The sequence below is a fragment of the Brassica oleracea genome, chromosome C9, assembly GCF_000695525.1.
Source record: "Brassica oleracea var. oleracea cultivar TO1000 chromosome C9, BOL, whole genome shotgun sequence".
Classification (NCBI taxonomy): domain Eukaryota; kingdom Viridiplantae; phylum Streptophyta; class Magnoliopsida; order Brassicales; family Brassicaceae; genus Brassica; species Brassica oleracea.
In genome coordinates this window covers 1106085-1124705 of record NC_027756.1, presented here as the reverse complement: position 1 = coordinate 1124705, position 18621 = coordinate 1106085, and the positions used below count along the sequence as shown (strand labels likewise).

Here is an 18621-nt window from a genome sequence, read left to right as displayed (position 1 = left end):
AAGTTCATTTCCACTATGAGTTGATCTCCCTTGTCTACTTATCGTATATCCATAAGGTTTGTTATAACAAAAGGTGAACTGTTTTCTTAGCAAACAAGAATTTTGGTCGTTGAGTTTCTCCTTTAATTGACAGTAACCTCTCACTCTCAGTGCTTCAGAAATCTGTCTACTCAAATCGTTCATCTTAACAGTTAATTAGTCGCGATCCACCTAATGTTCTGTACACTAGCTACGTAAACACTAGACTCTTTTAATCAAATCAAGTTAAAATAAAAAAGAGTCTAGTGTTTACGTAGCTCCTTCTCTCTTCTCTAATAAGGGTTCTTCTTTCTCCAAGCTTCATCCATTAAAGATGAGGTAGAGAAGAATCCCTTTCATCACTCCATCATCATCATCATCTTATTCTTCATCTCTCATTAACCATTTCATTTGATGAATCGTATTTTTTCCCTCATGTGTTTCTCTTGATTCTTAATAGTGTCGGTGGATTAACTCTAAGCTGTTGCATTCAGGGTTTTAGGGTTTAAGCTTGTGCTATAAATTTAATTTTATTATTTTGGTGTTAATTGAAGTTCCAGTTAATGTTATTGTATCAGACGACAGTTACTTTACCTGTTTGGTGTCTTTTGTATTTTGCAGTCGTCACCCTGAAGTGAAGTGGGCTGAGACTACTGACAAGATCTTCCTCACAGTAGTATTAGCGGATTCAAAGGAGACTAAAGTTAATCTAGACCCTGAAGGTGCCTTTGATTTCTCTGCAGAAGCTGGTCCTGAGAACCACGTTTATGAACTTAAACTCGAGCTTCACGGTAAAGTCAATGTAGAGGTGAGACTCGTTTGACTAACCTGGTCTTGTTTGTTTTTTTTCATTTGTTGTTGCCTGGTGCAAGGTTCTGAAACGTTTCTTTGATTTTTTAGGAAAGCAAGATCAATATTGGAGTAAGAAGCATCTTCTGCATAATAGAGAAAGCAGAGCCTGAGAGGTGGAACAAGCTGATCGGTGGAGGGAAAGCGCCGCACTATGTTAAGATTGATTGCGATAAGTGGGTAGATGAGGATGACGAAGGCAGTGCTGGTTAGCATTCATCTTAAAGCTTGTTTTTCTATTCTTGTGTATGTATACTTTCTGTTCTTTTTTATAGAGTTCTGGAGGTGTTTACTGGTTTCTGATTTTTGTTTTGATTTAGGTGCTGGAGATATGGATATGGGAGGAATGGGTGGAATGGATTTCTCGGTTTGTTTCTAGCTTGTGAATCTTGTCTATCTTCTGTTTTATATATAAGCTTTGAGAATTGACTTCATTGTCGATTCTTTCTTCTTGCAGAACTTTGGTGGAATGGGTGGTATGGAAGGACTTGGTGGCATGGGTGGACTTGGTGGTATGGCTGAAGTTGAAGGACTTGGTGGAATGGGAGGCATGGGTGGCATGGAAGAGTTTGAAGACAGTGACGATGAAGGTAAGGGTTTATAAAGATCTTCTTAGTTTATGTTTGTGTCGCATCTTCTTTATGAACTGAGAGCACTTTGCCTAGTTGAATGTCTTTGTTAGTCAAACTGCATTTGAGATGATGAAAGTAGTCTTAGGGAAACATTTTGTTCAGACTTTGGTGTTTCTCTGTTTTGTCATTAGTTGTAATGAAAAATGCTTTTTGTAATTGCTAACAGAATTTGCAAAACCAGGAGACAAGAAAGATGAAGCCGTTAAGGAAGAAGCGAAACCAGTAGATGTCGTTAAGGAAGACAAGTGAGGAAGATACTGTTAGTCCCAGAGATGAACTTATTATTATGTTTTGCTTCCAAGTTTATTATTAGCTAAGGGTTTTTTTTTTTTTTTTGAACACAGCTAAGGGTTATTATATTAGCTTTTTAAGTTTATGAAACTTCCTCTTTTCTAAAATGTTGTTACTCTATTTTGCTAGTAAGGATTTGTTTACTTCGCGTTTTGGCATTGTCAAATGACTGACATTGAGTTTGGGAGGTAGCAATCTTCTATGTGAATTGACGAGACACCAAAATTTATACGGGCTTATACAGGCCCACATCATTATGGATCCAGAACCTTCATTTTTATACGAGTCAGCTGAGCAACACTTATCACTCACATCAGGGTCATTATGAAACAATGCTCGTCTCACAAAACATGTTTAGCAACAAATTAAGTCCCAAAAATTGTTATTTAAGATAGTATATGATCAATAAAACAATCATAAGATCAAGATTCAAGATAATGAAACAACAATAAGATAAAAATGAAAGTGAATCCCATTTCATATAAAAAACCACCACATTAATTTTGTCAACGTAAGAGCTTATACATGAATCATAATCAACAACACAAACGCTAACGGTTCCTACAAAGCAAATTGTAGATAAAACACAACCGTACAATTAAAGATGAAACTGAATCTCGTTTCTTATACATACATTAGGATCAAACAACACAAACGATCACAGTTTCCTACAAAGCATCAAACAATAAAAAGACATTCAGACAAGACCTTTTACCTTTTTTAAGTGTAGAGAGGCAAATTCGTCCAAGCACCAGAGACATGCCCATTCTCACAGACATAAGCCCTCACAACAGGCTCACCATCATCATGAAACCCAAACACTCTCCTCAAACAAAACGACGAGTGCATATCCCACGTCTCGTCGCACTCGCAAAACGCGCACTTCAACCCCGTGACCTTACTCCTCCCGCCGCCGTCTTCGTTGATCGTCCTCCACACTCTAGACCTCTTGAAGTCCTTGAACACGCCCCTGAACAGCATGTAGGTACGCTTCTCCTCCACGTGGGTGCACCCTGGCCAGTTGCATATGTACAGACAGTCCCCGCGGAACCTGCTCGCGAGGAGCTTGGTGCCTTGCTCGCGGCTGAGGCTCCAGCCTCCGTGAGCGAGGTGGGATCCGAGGGAACGAGAGATCTTGCGGCGTTTCTTGGCTGGGAGGTCGCCGCGGCCGGGTCGGATCTCGGTGGTTTCGGTGGGTTGTTGTGGTTCGTTGAGGGAATCTTCTGGCGGAGCCGAGAGAGTGTCAGTGTAGAGGTCGTCGTATAGCGACCAAAACGACTGCGTTTCTAAACCAGATTCGACTTGTTTCGAAACAGACTGAAACGGCGACGTTGGCTCTAAACCAGATCCGATTTGTTTCGAACCATGAAACGACGACGTTTCTAGACCAGATTTGATTTGTTTCGAAGCAGGCTGAAACAACGGCGTTTCTAAACCGGATCCGGTTTGTTTCGAAGCAGGCTGAAGAGACGGCGTTTCTAAACCAGATCCGTTTTGTTTCGAAGCAGGCTGAAACGACGGCGTTTCTAAACCAGATCCGTTTAGTTTCGAAGCAGACCGAAACGACGGCGTTTCTAAACCAGATCCGACTGGTTTAGAAACTTGGCCCGGATCCGTGAGGCTTTGATCGGGACCGAGCTCGCGTTCTAAACCGAAATCGGAGTTTTCGAGGAGGATTCCGGCGTGGTGGAGACCGGGACAGCAGACGGCGAGTTTGTAGAGAGAAGCCCAGCCGCCGGGAGGAGACAGAGAGGAGGAGGATGAAGCGGCGGAGGGAGAAGGGAGGAGTTCGGAGACGACGGCGGGGATTGAAGAGTAGCACAGAGATTTACAGCAGACGTTCCGTACGATCGAGGAGAATTTGGTGCAGACGCATGCGAGGCGAGCCCAGTTTCGAGGATCGTCTTGGAGCTTGAAGAAGATGTTGAAGACGACGTCTTCTGGTACGAAGGAGAAGCAACCAGCTTCCGCCATGGTTCCTTTCTCTCTCGGCCTCTGAAATTTAATGTTGTCTTATCCACTCTTCTCTGCACTTTCGCTTACTTTTTAATTTCTATAAAGTTCTTAATGTGTATTTATCCGGTTCGGTTAAACCGGAATAGTTTAATACTACGTTTTATGTGGATCACACATTCAAACAAGTGAATAATGCGCGACGCAATGCAATAGAACGAGAGAACACACATTGTTGCAGTGAATATGTTAAAATATATTTTCCTGCATTTTATAATATAATAGTTTAACTAACAGCACAAATACTGAAAAAACAACCTTTTCAAAAATAATTTTTGAAATATATTTATTAAATACAATTCAGCCAATCACATAAAAATTTCATGGATATAATTATTAATACTGTTTTTTTTGTTTAACAGTTATATTGTATTTAATAAATATAAATATAATAAAAATGTAATAATCTTGAACTCATATTGCTGCAATAATATATCAAAATATAAAAAAACAAATGTAAAGATCTTTTAAGAGAATCTTAAACACAAATTGTTGCAGTTATACATTTAAAAATAAAATAAAACAAGAGTAATATAGGTTTTTAAGTCTTAGACAAACGAACAACATAAAATAGATATGATCCCTTAGGAGAATCTTCCAACAAAACCCAGCTCTCTTTTCTTTTTTGTTTACCTGTAACAAGTTGGTGAAAGATTCAGACAAGGAGTCAGACTGTGTTCCAAATAAGTTATAAAGAGAGAGTGTAGTGTGCACTACCGAGAGGGACTCCTGCTTCTGCTACGCATAGGGCTCTTGGCTGGACTCACCTTGGTAGGGCTCTTGCTTGCTTCCTTCTCAACCTGCAACACGCAAACGATGATGTGTGTGATTAGCTTACAAACATATATCTTGTCTTTTGGATGGTATGGCTTAAAAAAAACATATATAGAGCTCAGTAAAGTGCTTCTAAGATTAAGTACACTTACAGGAGGCAGAGGGGATCTTGACCTTGAACGAGATCTGCAAAATTCCGAGAAACAAAATCCAGTTTTAAAATCCTAATATGTTTTCCGTGTATAACAGCTGTTTCACCAAGAGCCTTGATGCCTCATTCCATGTCAGAGATGCAAAATGTTATCAAAAGAGCACAAAGTTAAGACGAGTTCTAGCAGAACATAAACTAAGATGAAAATCTAAATCTATCAACCCCTGTGAATTGAGAACAGCATCTGTTCGATGAGAATCCAGAACGCTTGGTGAATTTCCAGGTAATGAAAAAATATTTCCCTAGCTCTGTCATCAATGGATCCATATCGATGACACTACAATAATGCGATCCAATGTCCCTCCCATGTTACCCATCTAGCAGGAACGGATAGTATCAGAAAACAAGGAAACAAAGTTTTAATTCCAAAGTGGCCACCATCTAAGAAAGAGCATATATACCTCTGAGACGAAACAGTTTGTGTACAACCAACCAAGAGATCCAATGATCCAGACATTAATTCCCAATTTTTTGTTTGATTGAACGTATATCCCATATCTAGGAAACAAAACCACTCTCAGCAATAAAAGGCCAGACTTTCAGAAGGAAATAACTAATACCCTTAAACTAGAAGCAATCATCATTCTTAATACACAACTCAGAAGTCTCCCCAATGACTGATTTTAATGAGATGTCAACAAACTCCAAGGGAAGAGGCCAAACATATTCTATTTTTAGATCATAAACGGGGAATGGCATAAACATAATATAAGAAAAGCATTACCCTCTTGGAGGTGGTGTCCTTGACTTAGAGCGGGAGCGAGGAGATCTCGATGTTGATTTTGCAGGCGACCTACGGGAAGATTTCGCCTTTGGACTCCTGCTCCTGCTCTTGCTGCGGCTAAGACTGCGGCTGTGGCTCCTCCCACGGCTGCGGCTCCTAGAATAAGATCTTCCACGGCTGGGGCTTCTAGAATCCTTCCTTGAATCATATTCTCTAACCTATAATTAACGATGTACGGAGACGTTAAGTACAATAACTAAAAAGATTACACCACTCCGAATATTTGGCATTAGCTTACCCGGACATAACCACGAGAAAACGCATTCCGAAACTCAGTGTCATCGAGCTTCTTTATCTGTTGAAAATGAAGAATATACTCATGAGCAACCAAGGATGGAACCACACAAATAAGGGATGTAAAAGAAACAAGAAGAACATCTCACCGCATACTTCATGTCCTCGTAGCTCGTATAATCAACGATTCCAGTTGTACCTGTATATAAAACAGTCCAAGATATAACATTTCCATGTAGAAAGCAAACAAACAGCTCTATTCTTGTGTAAGATATGAGAAGATACCTCTACCATCACGGAACACTTGAGAGAAACAGACTTCTCCTCCTTTACGCATGTGATCCTAAACACACACAAACAAAAAATAATAATTATGCAAACAACTTAAAGGAGTTTGTTCACACTGAAGTCTTAAGAGTCTTAAATGCTCACCTTAAGGTCTTGCCATGAAGCAGAAGAAGGCAAACCTGACACAACAACTGTATAGTAGGAAAAAAAAAAACAAATTAGAGATCTCTCCAATAACTTTCAACAGACTAATCAATCCTAAAATAATCATATAAGTACCTCGGTACTCAGATCTCCTAGACGGCCCACGTCCACGGTCACCACCATCACGCCCGCCGCCACCACCACGACTTCCACCACCGTAGCTACCACGAGCATCATTAGACGAACGCCTCCCACCATGTGCTAGCTCCACCTGGCAATGGATATAATAAACAACACTTCAAAAAATTCAAACTTTTTGACTCAAAGTTGTGGAATTTTGAATGAATGACAAACCCTTAAACAATGGCCATCGAAGTCATATCCATCACGACCGTGAATTGCATCATCAGCATCCCTTGGATCCTCAAACTAAAAGCCAACATCTTTCAGAAAAGTGAGCTCATTTATGAAATCAAAAACATGTTAATCGTATAGCAAGCTTGACCTCGACGAAGGCGTAGCCAGGAGGTCTTGGTGGGATCTTCAAATCGATTTGAACAACAGGTCCATACTACCAGAAACAAATACAATTCGTATCAGATCCACCATTTTAAGAATCCAATTGATGATTGAGAAGAAACGAAAGTTGTATATATACCTTACTGAACAAATCTTCGACTTCCCTCTCGCGGATGTCGCCGGGAAGGTTTCCGACGTAGATAGTTCTGCTCGAACGGCTGCTCATCTTATCCTTTAATCCAAAAATCAAAAACGCGATTCAGACGAAACGTCAGTAATTGAAACGAAGAAGCTACGAGGAAGGAGGGAGAGAGAGAGAGAGAGAGAGAGGCGAAGGGTTTCACCTGAATGAGAATTGAGATCTGGGTTGGTGGTTTGGTGGGGAGAAAGCTTCGGACAGTAGAGAGAAGAACGAACTCTGGCTCTAGGGCTTTCGAATTGGTCGAGATGATATTAAGGAGCCGAGAGTATCACGTGCCTCACGTGTTCTTCTTTTTTATCTTTACACAAGTTTACCACTGGGTTAAAGACGAAGTTTAAACGGTATCACAGTGGCAGAATAACAAATAAAAAATTATAAATTTACCAACAAATTTGATAACGTTATAATTTACCACAAATTTGGTGTAGAAGTGTTATAATTTTAATATTATTATTAATTTAAAAATTTTATTATACTAGTCAATTAGCATATAATTATACATACATGAAATCCATCTTCTTCTTAAAAAATGCAAACACTAAATTACACAAGTCTTCTGCTTATGTTAATATAAAAAAAATGGTCTAACTTCTAGATGTTGATGTCAAAAATCTATTTACTGAACACAAATTGCATCTAACTTAGGCTGTATTTTAAAAATACTATAATGGTTTGTTGTCTTACATAGTTAGACCATATAATGTAATGATCATACCGGTTAATTTGTAAAATATATTTAATCTGTAAGAACTAGATTAGACAAATTAGTTACTATCATAACTGTAAATGTATTGTACATGCAAATTTAACCGTAAGTTATATTATGGTTTTTGTTAAATAAAATTTTGCTAAAAAAACTACAGATCAAAATCTAGCTGACGACTTCTTACACATGATAAAAAAGGGTTTAAAAGTTAAACCCGCGGTTTTAAGCAAGAGGACCAAGTTGGTGACACATGGTATCATATTAAGGTTCAAGTGATAGACATTTCCCTTGATGGGAACAGTACGACTTTTCTACGTTCTCTCCACACCATAAATTGAGTTAGTTTATCATAAACTCAAATATACCAAAAAAAAAAAAAAAAAAAAAAAAAGAAGAGAGTCATGTTCGTGAAGCTCCTCACAGTCATCTTCTTCGTCATTCTACTCATTAAATCATCTTACCAAGTTCTCGACAACTTCACTTACAATGGCTTCCATCCTCCATTAAACCTCATATCCCTCCAAGGGATCGCCAGCGTCATACCCAGCGATCTACTGACGCTAACAAATTCAACGTCGCACCAAACCGGTCACGCCTTCTACACCCGACCAATCCGGTTCAAAGATACACCAAACGACGCCGTCTCGTCCTTCTCCACATCATTTGTCTTCGCCATCCACTCACAGATTCCGACACTTGGCGGCGACGGCATCGCCTTTGTCGTGGCTCCCACCTCCAGCCTCCCGTCCGCAAGATCCGGACAATACCTAGGACTCTTCAACCTCATGAACAACGGTAACGAAACGAACAATATATTCGCTGTTGAACTAGACACGATTCAGAATAACGAGTTCGATGACACGAATGATAACCATGTCGGGATCGATATCAACAGCTTGAAGTCAGTGAAAAGTTCGCCGGCGGGGTACTGGGACGAGAAAGGTCGGTTTAAGGAGCTTACTTTGATCAGTGGTAAGCCCATGCAGGTTTGGGTCGATTACAATGGTCGTACCCATCAGATCAACGTAACAATTGCTCCTTTCCACCATGACAAACCTATAAAACCTCTTGTCTCTACTGTTAGGGATCTATCCCATGTTTTTTTGCAAGATATGTTCGTAGGTTTTTCATCTTCGACTGGTTTGATTAAGACAAAACATGTTGTCCTTGGGTGGAGTTTTCGCCTGAAGGGGAAAGCTCCCCCGTTAGCCTTACATAGACTTCCAGAATTTCGAGAGTGGCAGCCCAGGACATCCGGATCAATCTCCCCGTTTACTTCCGTGTTTATTCCAGTGTCTGTGGTTCCCCTTATTGTGTTTATCTTTTCACTCATCTTCCTTGTGCGCTTCATCTTAAGGAGGAGGAGAAAGTTCGCAGAGAAGCTAGAAGACTGGGAAACGGAGTTCAGGAAGAACCGACTCAATTTCAAAGACTTGTACTATGCCACCAGAGGATTCAGTGACCTTCTTGGATCAGGCGTGTTTGGAAGCGTTTACAAAGGTGTCATGAAAAAGAAAGAGATTGCCGTGAAAAGAGTGTCGAATGAATCCCGACAAGGGCTGAAAGAGTTTGTGTCTGAGATCGTGAGTATTGGTCGGATGAGCCACCGAAACTTAGTCCCTCTCTTGGGTTATTGCCGACGGAAAAATGAGCTTCTTCTGGTGTACGAGTACATGCCCAATGGAAGCTTAGACAAGTATTTGTACCATAGTCCAGAGGTAACCCTCGACTGGAAACAAAGATTTAAAGTCATTCAAGGGGTGGCATCTGCCTTATTCTACCTCCACGAGGACTGGGAGCAAGTGGTGATTCACCGCGACATCAAAGCCAGCAACATCTTACTAGATGCAGACTACAATGGGAGGCTTGGGGATTTCGGTTTAGCTCGGTTGTGCGATCACGGTATTGATCATAAAACCACTCACGTTGCTGGAACATGGGGATACTTAGCCCCAGATCACGTGAGGACAGGAAAGGCCACGACCGCTACCGATGTTTTTGCGTTTGGGGTGCTCCTACTAGAAGTTGCGTGCGGTAGACGTCCTATCAAGATTGATAACGAGAGTGGTGAGAGGGCCTTGCTCGTGGATTGGGTTTTTGGGTTCTGGAATGAGGGAAACATTTTGGACGCTAAGGATCCCAATCTAGGGACGGAGTATGACCAAAGAGAGGTCGAAATGGTTTTGAAGCTAGGGTTGTTGTGCTCTCACTCCAACCCCCAGGCTAGACCAACGATGAGACAAGTGTTACATTACGTAAGCGGGGATGCAATGTTACCAGATTTCTCGCCCTTGGAATTGCATGGGAACGAGATGATGTTGGGAACCCACCATGGAATTCGCGAGATAGGCATGTTTACATGCAGATCTTCAATGGTTGATTCTGTACTCTCCGGTGGGAGGTGATTTTTGAATATCAAAATGTTTGTGTAGAAAAGTACTAACCGCATGAGATATGGGAGCATGTTGTACGTGAAATAAATGAAACTTTATGAACTTGTAAATACAAACTACAAAAATCTTTAAAATACTCTCAATTATTTAAATTACTTTAAAATATGTTAAAAATCAAGCTTGTTTACCGGTGGATCTAGCTTCTTCGGTTACTAACTCTCTACTGTCTGGTGGGGAGGTGAGTTCTAAAGATCTGTGCAGTGCGTCGTTTAGCACGTCATACATAGAAAGAAGCAATCATAAAGAGAATACTGTATTTTTGGTGTTGTAGGTTGAACTGAAACATTCTGAACATACGTACTATGTTCTGATTTTTTAAGAATAAAGCCGTTGGTTACCAGTTGTTTGCTTGTCAAGTTACAAAATACGTCTTCCTAGCATAGGCATATAATTTTAGAGGATAACAAACATCAGTCTGGTATGTTTGTTATCCTTTGGTCTAGTTAGGAGACCTTAAGTGTGTATGTTGAAATCAATTAATAAGAAATAGAACATTCAGTATTACCCTTGTATTTCAATCTTGTTTAACAAGAGGCACCAGATCCCATTTATTTCTCAGACCAAGAGTCCTTTTCAGCATGCTTTACGACGAAACAGTTTTGTCGTTACTTTACGAGTAAATAACGCTGATTTTATTTTTCCACGTAATTTCCTCGTCGACTTATGAGGGTTATTTTTCCTCATTAATTTTTTTCTCGTTAAGCTTGTGTTTTCTTGTAGTGATGTTCGAATAACAAGAGGCAGAAACTTTCGTAGCAGTTCACTTCTGATCAATGACTCTGGTTTTACTCTGCGTGTCTAGGGTCTCGTGTCTGCCATGTAGCCTTAAGGTGCTGGAACATCTTCTAAAATGCATTATGCGTTCGTTTAGCGGTATACAAGCCTCTAGCAATTAACGCATAAATAAACGGGTCTACGCAAATATGTTTTTAACATAAATACTCAAAATTCGCATATGGCGTCCACCTAGACGTATAAACGTTTAATGTGCCCGTTGTTTAGATCCGTATAAACACACACTCTATAACATGAAATCGGGATGGTCGATCACTGCCCTGCTCCTAGACGACGTCTAGACATTCGCCTATTCTGCATTTTGGAACATTGATCCTTACTGGACAATAATTAGGCAAAATCATTCTATTGCGAGCCAAATGTACGTACATCGTTGATTTGATGCGCTCGTTCTTATCATCTTTGACAGGGAACCGAGGATGGTCAAGCATCCAAGTCTTGTATTAATTTTCCACCATGGATTCTAAACCGAGTTAAACTTATGGCCACTAACTGACTTTTCTCTTGACGATGAAAATACTGCTCGAAACTGTCTTTGCGCTTGTAGTTTTTCTGGGGAAAGACCAAAAATATCATTTTCTAATTTGTGTATCTTTCTGATACCAATCCAAAGTCTTGTATTAATTTTCCACCATGGATTCTAAAACGAGTTAAATCTAATTATGGTGAAGTCTTTTCCCTTGACGAAGACTTTTCCCCACACCTCCACACAGTTGGTGAGTATCGGTCGGATGAGTTATTAGGGGTACGGACGTAGAGCATCTCCAGTGATTGGAGAAACTCTTTAAAAGTTCTCAGCAGTATAATTTTACTATTTGTAGAAATCGAAACCATTAAAATAATCAACACGGCTATATAGTTTTCAGTGAATTTTGTCAGTATTTTGTAGTTAGAATCTTTTTAAATATTTACCAATCCACGCACTTGATATAACCTCCCAATCACTATTATCTGTGACAGCGAAACCAATAGGTCAAGCACTGAAGTCTTTGCATTAAGGTTAAGCTACGAATTTTCCTATGGGGAAACACAACTTTTCTACTTTCTCTCCACACCATAAATTGACTTGATTTCTCAGAATCTCAAACACATACCAAAAAAAAGTTCATAGAGAAAAAAATAGAGAGCCATGTTCGTGAAGCTCCTCACCATCGTCTTCTTCTTCGTCAGTCTACTCTCTCAAGTCCTAAAATCCTCTTCCCAATCTCTCGATAACTTCACTTACAATGGCTTCTATCCTCCATTGACTGCTAACATAACCCTCCAAGGGATCGCCACTGTCACGCCCAGCGGTCAATTAACGCTAACCGATTATACAAGGCAAGAAACCGGTCAGGCCTTCTATAACCAACCAATTCGGTTCAAAGACTCTCCAAACGGCACCGTCTCGTCCTTCTCCACAACGTTTGTTTTCGCCATAAATGCTCAGTTAGACACACTTAGCGGCCACGGCATCGCCTTTGTCGTGGCCCCTAACTTCGTCCTTCCGGTCGCCAATTCCAGCTCCGAACACCTCGGGCTCTTCAATCCAAATATCACACGTAATGAAACCATATTCGCTGTTGAATTAAACACGATTCACAATACAGAGCACACTGATGTTAATGATAACACTATCGGAATCAATATCAACGGGTTGTATCCAGTGAAAAGTTCACCGGCGGGGTACTGGAACGGGACAGGTCAGTTTAAAGACCTTACTTTGAATAGTGAAGAGTGGATGCAGGTTTGGGTTGATTACGATGGTTTTACACATCGGATCAACGTAACAATGTCTCCTTTCAATCATGACAAACCTACAAAACCGCTTGTCTCTGCTGTTAGGGATCTATCCTCGGTTTTTTTGCAAGATATGTTCGTAGGTTTCTCGTCTTCAACTGGTTCCCTTTGGTCGGAACATGTTGTCCTTGGGTGGAGTTTTCAAATGAAGGGGGAAGCTCACCCGCTAGACTTGCATAGACTTCCGAAATTTCCAGATTTTTCAGATGAAGGGGGAAGCTCTGGGGGTGGAACCACAGTGTTTGTTGTGTTGTTTATTGTAGTGTTGATAATTACACTCCTTTTTATCTTTTCGATTATCTTCCTCGTGCGCTTCATCTTAAGGAGGAGGAGAAAGTTCGCTGAGAAGCTAGAAGATTGGGAAACAGAATTTAAGAAGAACCGGTTGAAGTTCAAAGACTTGTATTATGCCACCAATGGATTCAAGGAGAAAAACCTTCTCGGATCCGGCGGGTTTGGGAGCGTTTACAAAGGTGTCATGCCCAAGACAAAGAAAGAGATCGCCGTGAAAAGAGTGTCGGACCAATCCCAACAAGGGTTGAAAGAGTTTGTGTCTGAGATCGTGACTATTGGTCGGATGAGCCATCGGAACTTAGTCCCTCTTTTGGGTTATTGTCGCACAAGAAAAGAGCTTCTTCTGGTGTACGACTACATGCCCAATGGAAGCTTAGATAAATATTTGTATAATAATAATCCAGAGGTTACCCTCAACTGGAAACAGAGAATTGCAATCATTAAAGGTGTGGCATCTGCCTTATTCTTCCTCCACGATGACTGGGAACAAGTGGTGATTCACCGCGACATCAAAGCCAGCAACGTCATATTAGATGCAGAGTACAATGGGAGACTCGGAGATTTCGGTTTAGCTCGGTTGTGCGGTCACGGCACAGATCTTCAAACCACTCGCGTCGCTGGAACATGGGGATACCTAGCCCCCGACCTCATGAGGACAGGAAAGGCCACGACCGCTACCGATGTTTTTGCGTTTGGGGTGCTCCTACTAGAAGTTGCGTGCGGTCGACGTCCTATCGAGATTGATTACGAGAGTGTCTTGCTCGTGGATTGGGTTTTTGAGTTTTGGAATGTGGGAAACATTTTGGATGCTAAGGATCCAAGTCTAGGGACAGAGTATGACCAAAGAGAGGTTGAAATGGTTTTGAAGCTAGGTTTGTTGTTCTCTCACTCCAACCCCCAGGCTAGACCAACGATGAGACAAGTGTTACATTACCTAAGCGGAGATGCAATGTTACCAGATTTGTCGCCTTTGGACTTTCATGGGAGTGAGATGATGTTGGGAACGCACCACGGACTCTGCGAGATAGGTATGTTTACAAGTGGATCTTCGATGGTTGATTCTGTGCTCTCCGGTGGGAGGTGATTTTTGAATATTAGAACGTTTGTGTGCCTTAGACCATTTCCAATGGAGTATCCATGAAGGTTCTATGTGATGGTTCTAAATAAATATATGTTGAAAATTAAATCCAAATGAAAGAAAATAGATAGATATGGTTCTAAAAATGGAAGTTTTAGAACCAATTCTAATAATATGTGTCACTTTGTGATAGAGTATTATTTTAAAGGAAAAAAAATAAATCCAATTGTTCTTTCTGTCTCTCTCTTTCGCGGATTGAAAGCAACTCTTTTTTTTTGTGACGAAACAGAGATCTTCTTTCACAATTTGGCGACTCAACTGTCAATCCTCTCCATCCTCTATCTACTCTGCTTCTTTCAATCAAGATAACAGGGGAGTTTCACAACAAAAATTCGAATCCTTTTCCTGGATTTTCCATGAAAATTTACTGCCCTTTTGTTGTTCTTGTGGTTGACTGCTCTACAGTAAAGAGTAATCAAAACCTGACGATGTGGGGATCACGACCGAGAATGCGGAGGATGGAGATCTCGCGGAGAGTGGTGGGAGGAACGCCTTCTTCGTCTTCGTGGAGACGAGTCTTCTTCAAAGCGACGATGAGACCAGTAGCTTTCTCTCTCGCTCTGTACACTTTGCCGTAAGTGCCTCCCCCTACTTTCTCTAGCTTCTCGAAGGCTTCCATGGCCAATTGATGTGTCTTTTGCTTGTTCAACAAGATTCTGTTGAATCTGTCCAAAAACCTGCAACTTGAACCCATGAAATAATGTACAGGTAAGCTACTTTAGGAGAGGATTATGGTCAGAATAAAAGGTAGTGAATCACGACCAAGTAATATATAGAAAATTCTACTTGCAGAGAGTTCATAGAATCAATCGGAGTACGCATCAGAGCCAATTCGTAAATCACCTTCAAAATTGGCCCAAAATCATTTAAATTTGCAGAAACTGTTCTATTGCTGCATTGCTAGGACTCCGTTTGACAAGATAAATTAATTTTTATTGAGTTGATATTTGGTATAGATAATCATGAAATATCCGACTTCATAATCAACGGTGAGATTTTGAAGTGGACGGTTGGATTAGTAGTTATTCATGTTTTTCTGAATCAGTTTGATGCACTGTAAAACAGAGTGATATGTTTGATGAATTGTCTTGTTTGGTTGGAAAATGAGCTCGGACAGAGTGATATGTTTGATGTATTTCTCAATAATTATAAGTTTTTTTTAAATGCAAGTAATATATTATTACAAGTTTTCTAATTTTTGAAACTTAGAACTTTTAATTGGTTTTACCATTGGAGGGGTTAAAACTAAACAAGTATCTAAATTTTTTAATTTGATATTTTCAATTTAAAAATTGATTTAAAACTCTAACACCATATCTATTGTTGGAGATAGTGCTGGGTTCGCGGGTCAACCCGCCTCCACTCGCCCCGCCCCGCCGCGGGTCGAATCATTTTTTCGATTCAAAACCTCGACCCGTAAAACCTGCAAACAAAAACTTTTATATCCGCACCCGCCCCGCCAAAACCCACGGGTAACCCGCCAAACCCGCGGGTAATATTAATTATAATAAAAATAGTTATTTTAATTAAAAATGATTATTTTCTAATTATATAAAAATTATTTTAATTAAAAATAATTATTTTTTATTTATATAATAGTTATTTTTAAAAAATACTATTAAAATAATATATTTATAATTAAAATTATATAAATATTTATTTATTTTATATATATTTTACAAAAAAAAAATTCAAAAAAAAAACTTTTTTTTTTTTAATTTGCGGGTTGGCAGGTACCCGCGACTCCAATGCGGCTGGCCCGCACCCGCCCCGCTCAAAATAATCTCGACCCGCACCCGCAATTTAAAAATTCCAAATGGTTCGACCCGCATCCGCCCCGTGGCGTGTCAAACAGAGCGGGACCCGTGGGCAATGATTAAAATTTCCGGCTCTAGTTGGTGATGGCCTTACATTACAGATTATAGAAAAGTTCTAACCGCATGATCATGTTGTGTGTGAAATAAATGAGACTTTATGAACTTGTTTTACAAAAACAAACTAAAAGTATTCGAAATAACAAAACAAAATTTGGTATGCAAACTGAAAAAAAAAATTAGATATTTAAATTACCTTACGTAAGGCATCAAAAAATTTAATTAATTTCAGATTTTTTTTTGAATACTTTTTGTTTTTCAACTGATTCATTCATTGATTCAAATCAAATACAAGAGTTTGATACAACCATTTACATCAATAATAAACAGATCCAAATATCTATTAGTTACTACAAAGCCAAATATTATAAAGAACGATGAAGAAGTGAGTTTCCACAATGCTTTGGATACAGAAGCGTAACGCCAACAGATTTATAAATCTGTTTCTTTCCCTCTTCAGAATCAATCCCAACTTGATGAGATTGTCGCCCTTGACTATCATTGATGAAATTCAATGATCTTCTAACAATATTGATGCTGTTGAATATCTCCTCTTCCAGAAAAGAACATTAAATCTTCATGGATATGATATGCTCGGATCCCAGATTCGTTGATCACAACACCGTGAAACTCTTTGGGAATGAAAATCAATCCATTCCAGTAATTGGAATCTTTGAAATTGGGCATCGTAAAGAACAAAAACATCCTTCACGGAGATTACAGGTTCATCTTGGGAGAGATCAAAATTTTTTTTTTTTTTGGTAAAATGTAAAGATATTATTACCAATTTTCGTTTTTGACGGAATTACAGAGAATAACGCGAAGCAGAAAACAAGAAAAAAACTAAACAACGACTCAATATAGAAGCAAAAGCCAGACAAACACACCACCACAACTGCAGTCTCGGAGCCGAATAATCCGCACCAACAACTTGCCGCAAAAAGATGAACCAAGTTCAACCGAGAGTCAGAACCCGGTAATTTTGGCCTCCCCGATAAATCTGCTCTTAAAGATAATGACCCATCTGAGAACAGCGTCAAATCACCTGACCACAAAACAAACAGCAACAGCAGCGACCTAACACAGCTTCAACAACCAAACCGAGCTTTTATTTTGCTCGGATGCGACCTGTACATGGTGCCGATCCTAGGAAAACATGCCGCAACCTTTGTACTCCATAATCTGAGTCCAAGCTGCACACAATTGCCTCGCACACCACCACAAGAAGCTCAAGTAAGCCCATGTAGTGCTGGGATGTGAGCGAAGACAGGACGCAAGCTGTGACAGTCAAAGACACGAGAACCATCACACGTCCATAACCGTCGAGAACCGACGAACTGAAACTGGAGCTGCTAAAGCCATCGCTTGCACCAGCAAGTATGGAATGAAGAACAAGGCTAATTCCCAACCGAAACCCACTGAATTCGACAACACTACAAGAGGTGCCGACTTCGGATAGAATCAAGCCGGGAAAACAGATCATGAACCGCGAAGAGGAGGTTTGAGGTGAGAAGGAAGAGCACACGGCCACTGAGACGGCATCGTGAGGTGAGAAGGAAGAGCACACGGCCACTGAGACGGCATCGACGACCATCCTTTAAACCGCGAGCTAGACCTTGCGCGAGCCAGCCACTGAGCTTGAGCACCAACCCTACTGCGTGTTCAAACCCACAACCCGCCGCCGTGGTAGAAGGATCCACCGCCACACACCACGCCAATAGAAAGAGAACCCGAGCTCGACGAAACAACGAGAGCCGAGAAACTCGATCCCGACCCGAACGACCCCTTGGACCTGTAGCGGCGAACCGCCATTGACCCGGAGAGGCCACACCGACCCTCCCACTCGAAGACATAGGGAAGCTAGACGAGATCGAACCATGAAAAATCAATCTCGAACCAACCCAAAAAACCGACTACAGCCACCACCAAACTCTCAACCCACTCGCCGAAGCCACAGAGAGACGACACTGGATGTGCATCGAACGATTGCTTCTTCTTTGTATCGGCCTCTAATGGTCAGCTTGGATGAAATCTCTTTTAAGCTCCTAAATGCTCCATAATCATCACTTTACTCCAAGATACTGCTGAACCTGAAAACATATCTAATAGGATAGAATATATAATATATAGATAGTAAAACACTTATATACTTTAGATGAAAATGGGTCAAATCCATGGTATATCAGTCGTCAAGTTGAAGAGCTCCTTCAGAAGGGCCACGTGCGTGAGAGTCTAAGCCCTGCTGATGTTCCCGCTTTACTCATTCCTAAGAAAGAGTAAAGCGGGAACATCAGCATGGCTTAGACTCTCACGAAAGAGTAAAGCGGGAACATCAGCAGGGCTTTCAAAACGCGAGAAGGCCTTTTTGAATGGACAGTCATGTCATTTGGCCTCTCAAATGCACCTAGTACGTTCATGAGAGTGATGAATCAAGCCCTTCGACCGTTCATTGGCAAATATGTCGTTTTCTACTTTGACGACATCTTGATCTTCAGCAATGATTTGACGAGCCATCTGTCCCATTTAAAAAGCGTGTTAGAAGTCCTTCGACGTGAGAAACTCTTTGCAGCTCGCCACAAGTGTGTCTTTGGAGTCAGTCACGTGCTCTTTTTAGGTTACATAG

The 18621-nt window shown here is 40.6% G+C and overlaps 5 protein-coding genes across 6 annotated transcripts; 3 read left to right on the top strand and 2 right to left on the bottom strand.

Annotated features, from left to right (window-relative positions):
- The first annotated feature begins 263 nt into the window (after positions 1-263).
- On the top strand, positions 264-1953 carry LOC106317762 (uncharacterized protein OsI_027940-like). Its single transcript, XM_013755534.1, has 6 exons — positions 264-357; positions 640-826; positions 919-1075; positions 1188-1234; positions 1325-1457; positions 1666-1953. Exons 1-6 carry the CDS (start codon positions 353-355, stop codon positions 1746-1748), a joined length of 612 nt encoding a protein of 203 aa, XP_013610988.1. The 5' UTR covers positions 264-352; the 3' UTR covers positions 1749-1953.
- A 288-nt stretch (positions 1954-2241) lies between these two features.
- Positions 2242-3837, bottom strand: LOC106317758 (phytochrome A-associated F-box protein). The gene has a single exon (XM_013755527.1). It carries the CDS (start codon positions 3762-3764, stop codon positions 2511-2513), a length of 1254 nt encoding a protein of 417 aa, XP_013610981.1. The 5' UTR covers positions 3765-3837; the 3' UTR covers positions 2242-2510.
- Positions 3838-4246: 409 nt separating this feature from the next.
- Positions 4247-7193, bottom strand: LOC106317759 (serine/arginine-rich-splicing factor SR34-like). 2 transcript variants are annotated; one of them, XM_013755529.1, is made up of 13 exons: positions 7102-7193; positions 6897-6989; positions 6744-6809; positions 6593-6667; positions 6374-6509; positions 6239-6285; positions 6092-6149; positions 5956-6005; positions 5811-5867; positions 5513-5730; positions 4730-4763; positions 4521-4603; positions 4247-4436 (listed from the first exon to the last, which is right to left on the bottom strand). In XM_013755529.1, exons 2-13 carry the CDS (start codon positions 6981-6983, stop codon positions 4433-4435), a joined length of 915 nt encoding a protein of 304 aa, XP_013610983.1. In that variant the 5' UTR covers positions 6984-6989; positions 7102-7193; the 3' UTR covers positions 4247-4432. The 2 variants fall into 2 exon arrangements, with proteins under 2 accessions (XP_013610983.1, XP_013610982.1); XM_013755528.1 differs by lacking the exons at positions 4247-4436; positions 4521-4603; positions 4730-4763 and adding exons at positions 4770-5105; positions 5190-5286.
- An 858-nt stretch (positions 7194-8051) lies between these two features.
- Positions 8052-10160, top strand: LOC106317719 (L-type lectin-domain containing receptor kinase IV.4-like). The gene has a single exon (XM_013755487.1). It carries the CDS (start codon positions 8067-8069, stop codon positions 10068-10070), a length of 2004 nt encoding a protein of 667 aa, XP_013610941.1. The 5' UTR covers positions 8052-8066; the 3' UTR covers positions 10071-10160.
- Positions 10161-11952: 1792 nt separating this feature from the next.
- LOC106317613 (L-type lectin-domain containing receptor kinase IV.4-like) lies at positions 11953-14216 on the top strand. Its single transcript, XM_013755395.1, has one exon. The coding sequence runs from the start codon at positions 12043-12045 to the stop codon at positions 14068-14070; it is 2028 nt and encodes a 675-aa protein (XP_013610849.1). The 5' UTR covers positions 11953-12042; the 3' UTR covers positions 14071-14216.
- The last annotated feature ends 4405 nt before the right edge of the window (positions 14217-18621 follow it).

What these genes read in the sequence shown, in the direction of transcription:
- LOC106317759 (XM_013755528.1), bottom strand. Translation starts at nt 6,983, where the DNA reads ATGAGCAGCCGTTCGAGCAGAACTATCTACGTCGGAAACCTTCCCGGC. An exon ending in ACGAGGACATGAAGTATGCG is followed by an intron (nt 5,868 to 5,955) that starts GTGAGATGTTCT and finishes CATTTTCAACAG; the next exon opens with ATAAAGAAGCTCGATGACAC. An exon ending in AGGACACCACCTCCAAGAGG is followed by an intron (nt 5,287 to 5,512) that starts GTAATGCTTTTC and finishes TTTGTTTCCTAG; the next exon opens with ATATGGGATATACGTTCAAT.
- LOC106317613 (XM_013755395.1), top strand. Translation starts at nt 12,043, where the DNA reads ATGTTCGTGAAGCTCCTCACCATCGTCTTCTTCTTCGTCAGTCTACTC.
- LOC106317758 (XM_013755527.1), bottom strand. Translation starts at nt 3,764, where the DNA reads ATGGCGGAAGCTGGTTGCTTCTCCTTCGTACCAGAAGACGTCGTCTTC.
- LOC106317719 (XM_013755487.1), top strand. Translation starts at nt 8,067, where the DNA reads ATGTTCGTGAAGCTCCTCACAGTCATCTTCTTCGTCATTCTACTCATT.
- LOC106317762 (XM_013755534.1), top strand. An exon ending in ACGGTAAAGTCAATGTAGAG is followed by an intron (nt 827 to 918) that starts GTGAGACTCGTT and finishes TTGATTTTTTAG; the next exon opens with GAAAGCAAGATCAATATTGG. An exon ending in TGGGTGGAATGGATTTCTCG is followed by an intron (nt 1,235 to 1,324) that starts GTTTGTTTCTAG and finishes TTCTTCTTGCAG; the next exon opens with AACTTTGGTGGAATGGGTGG.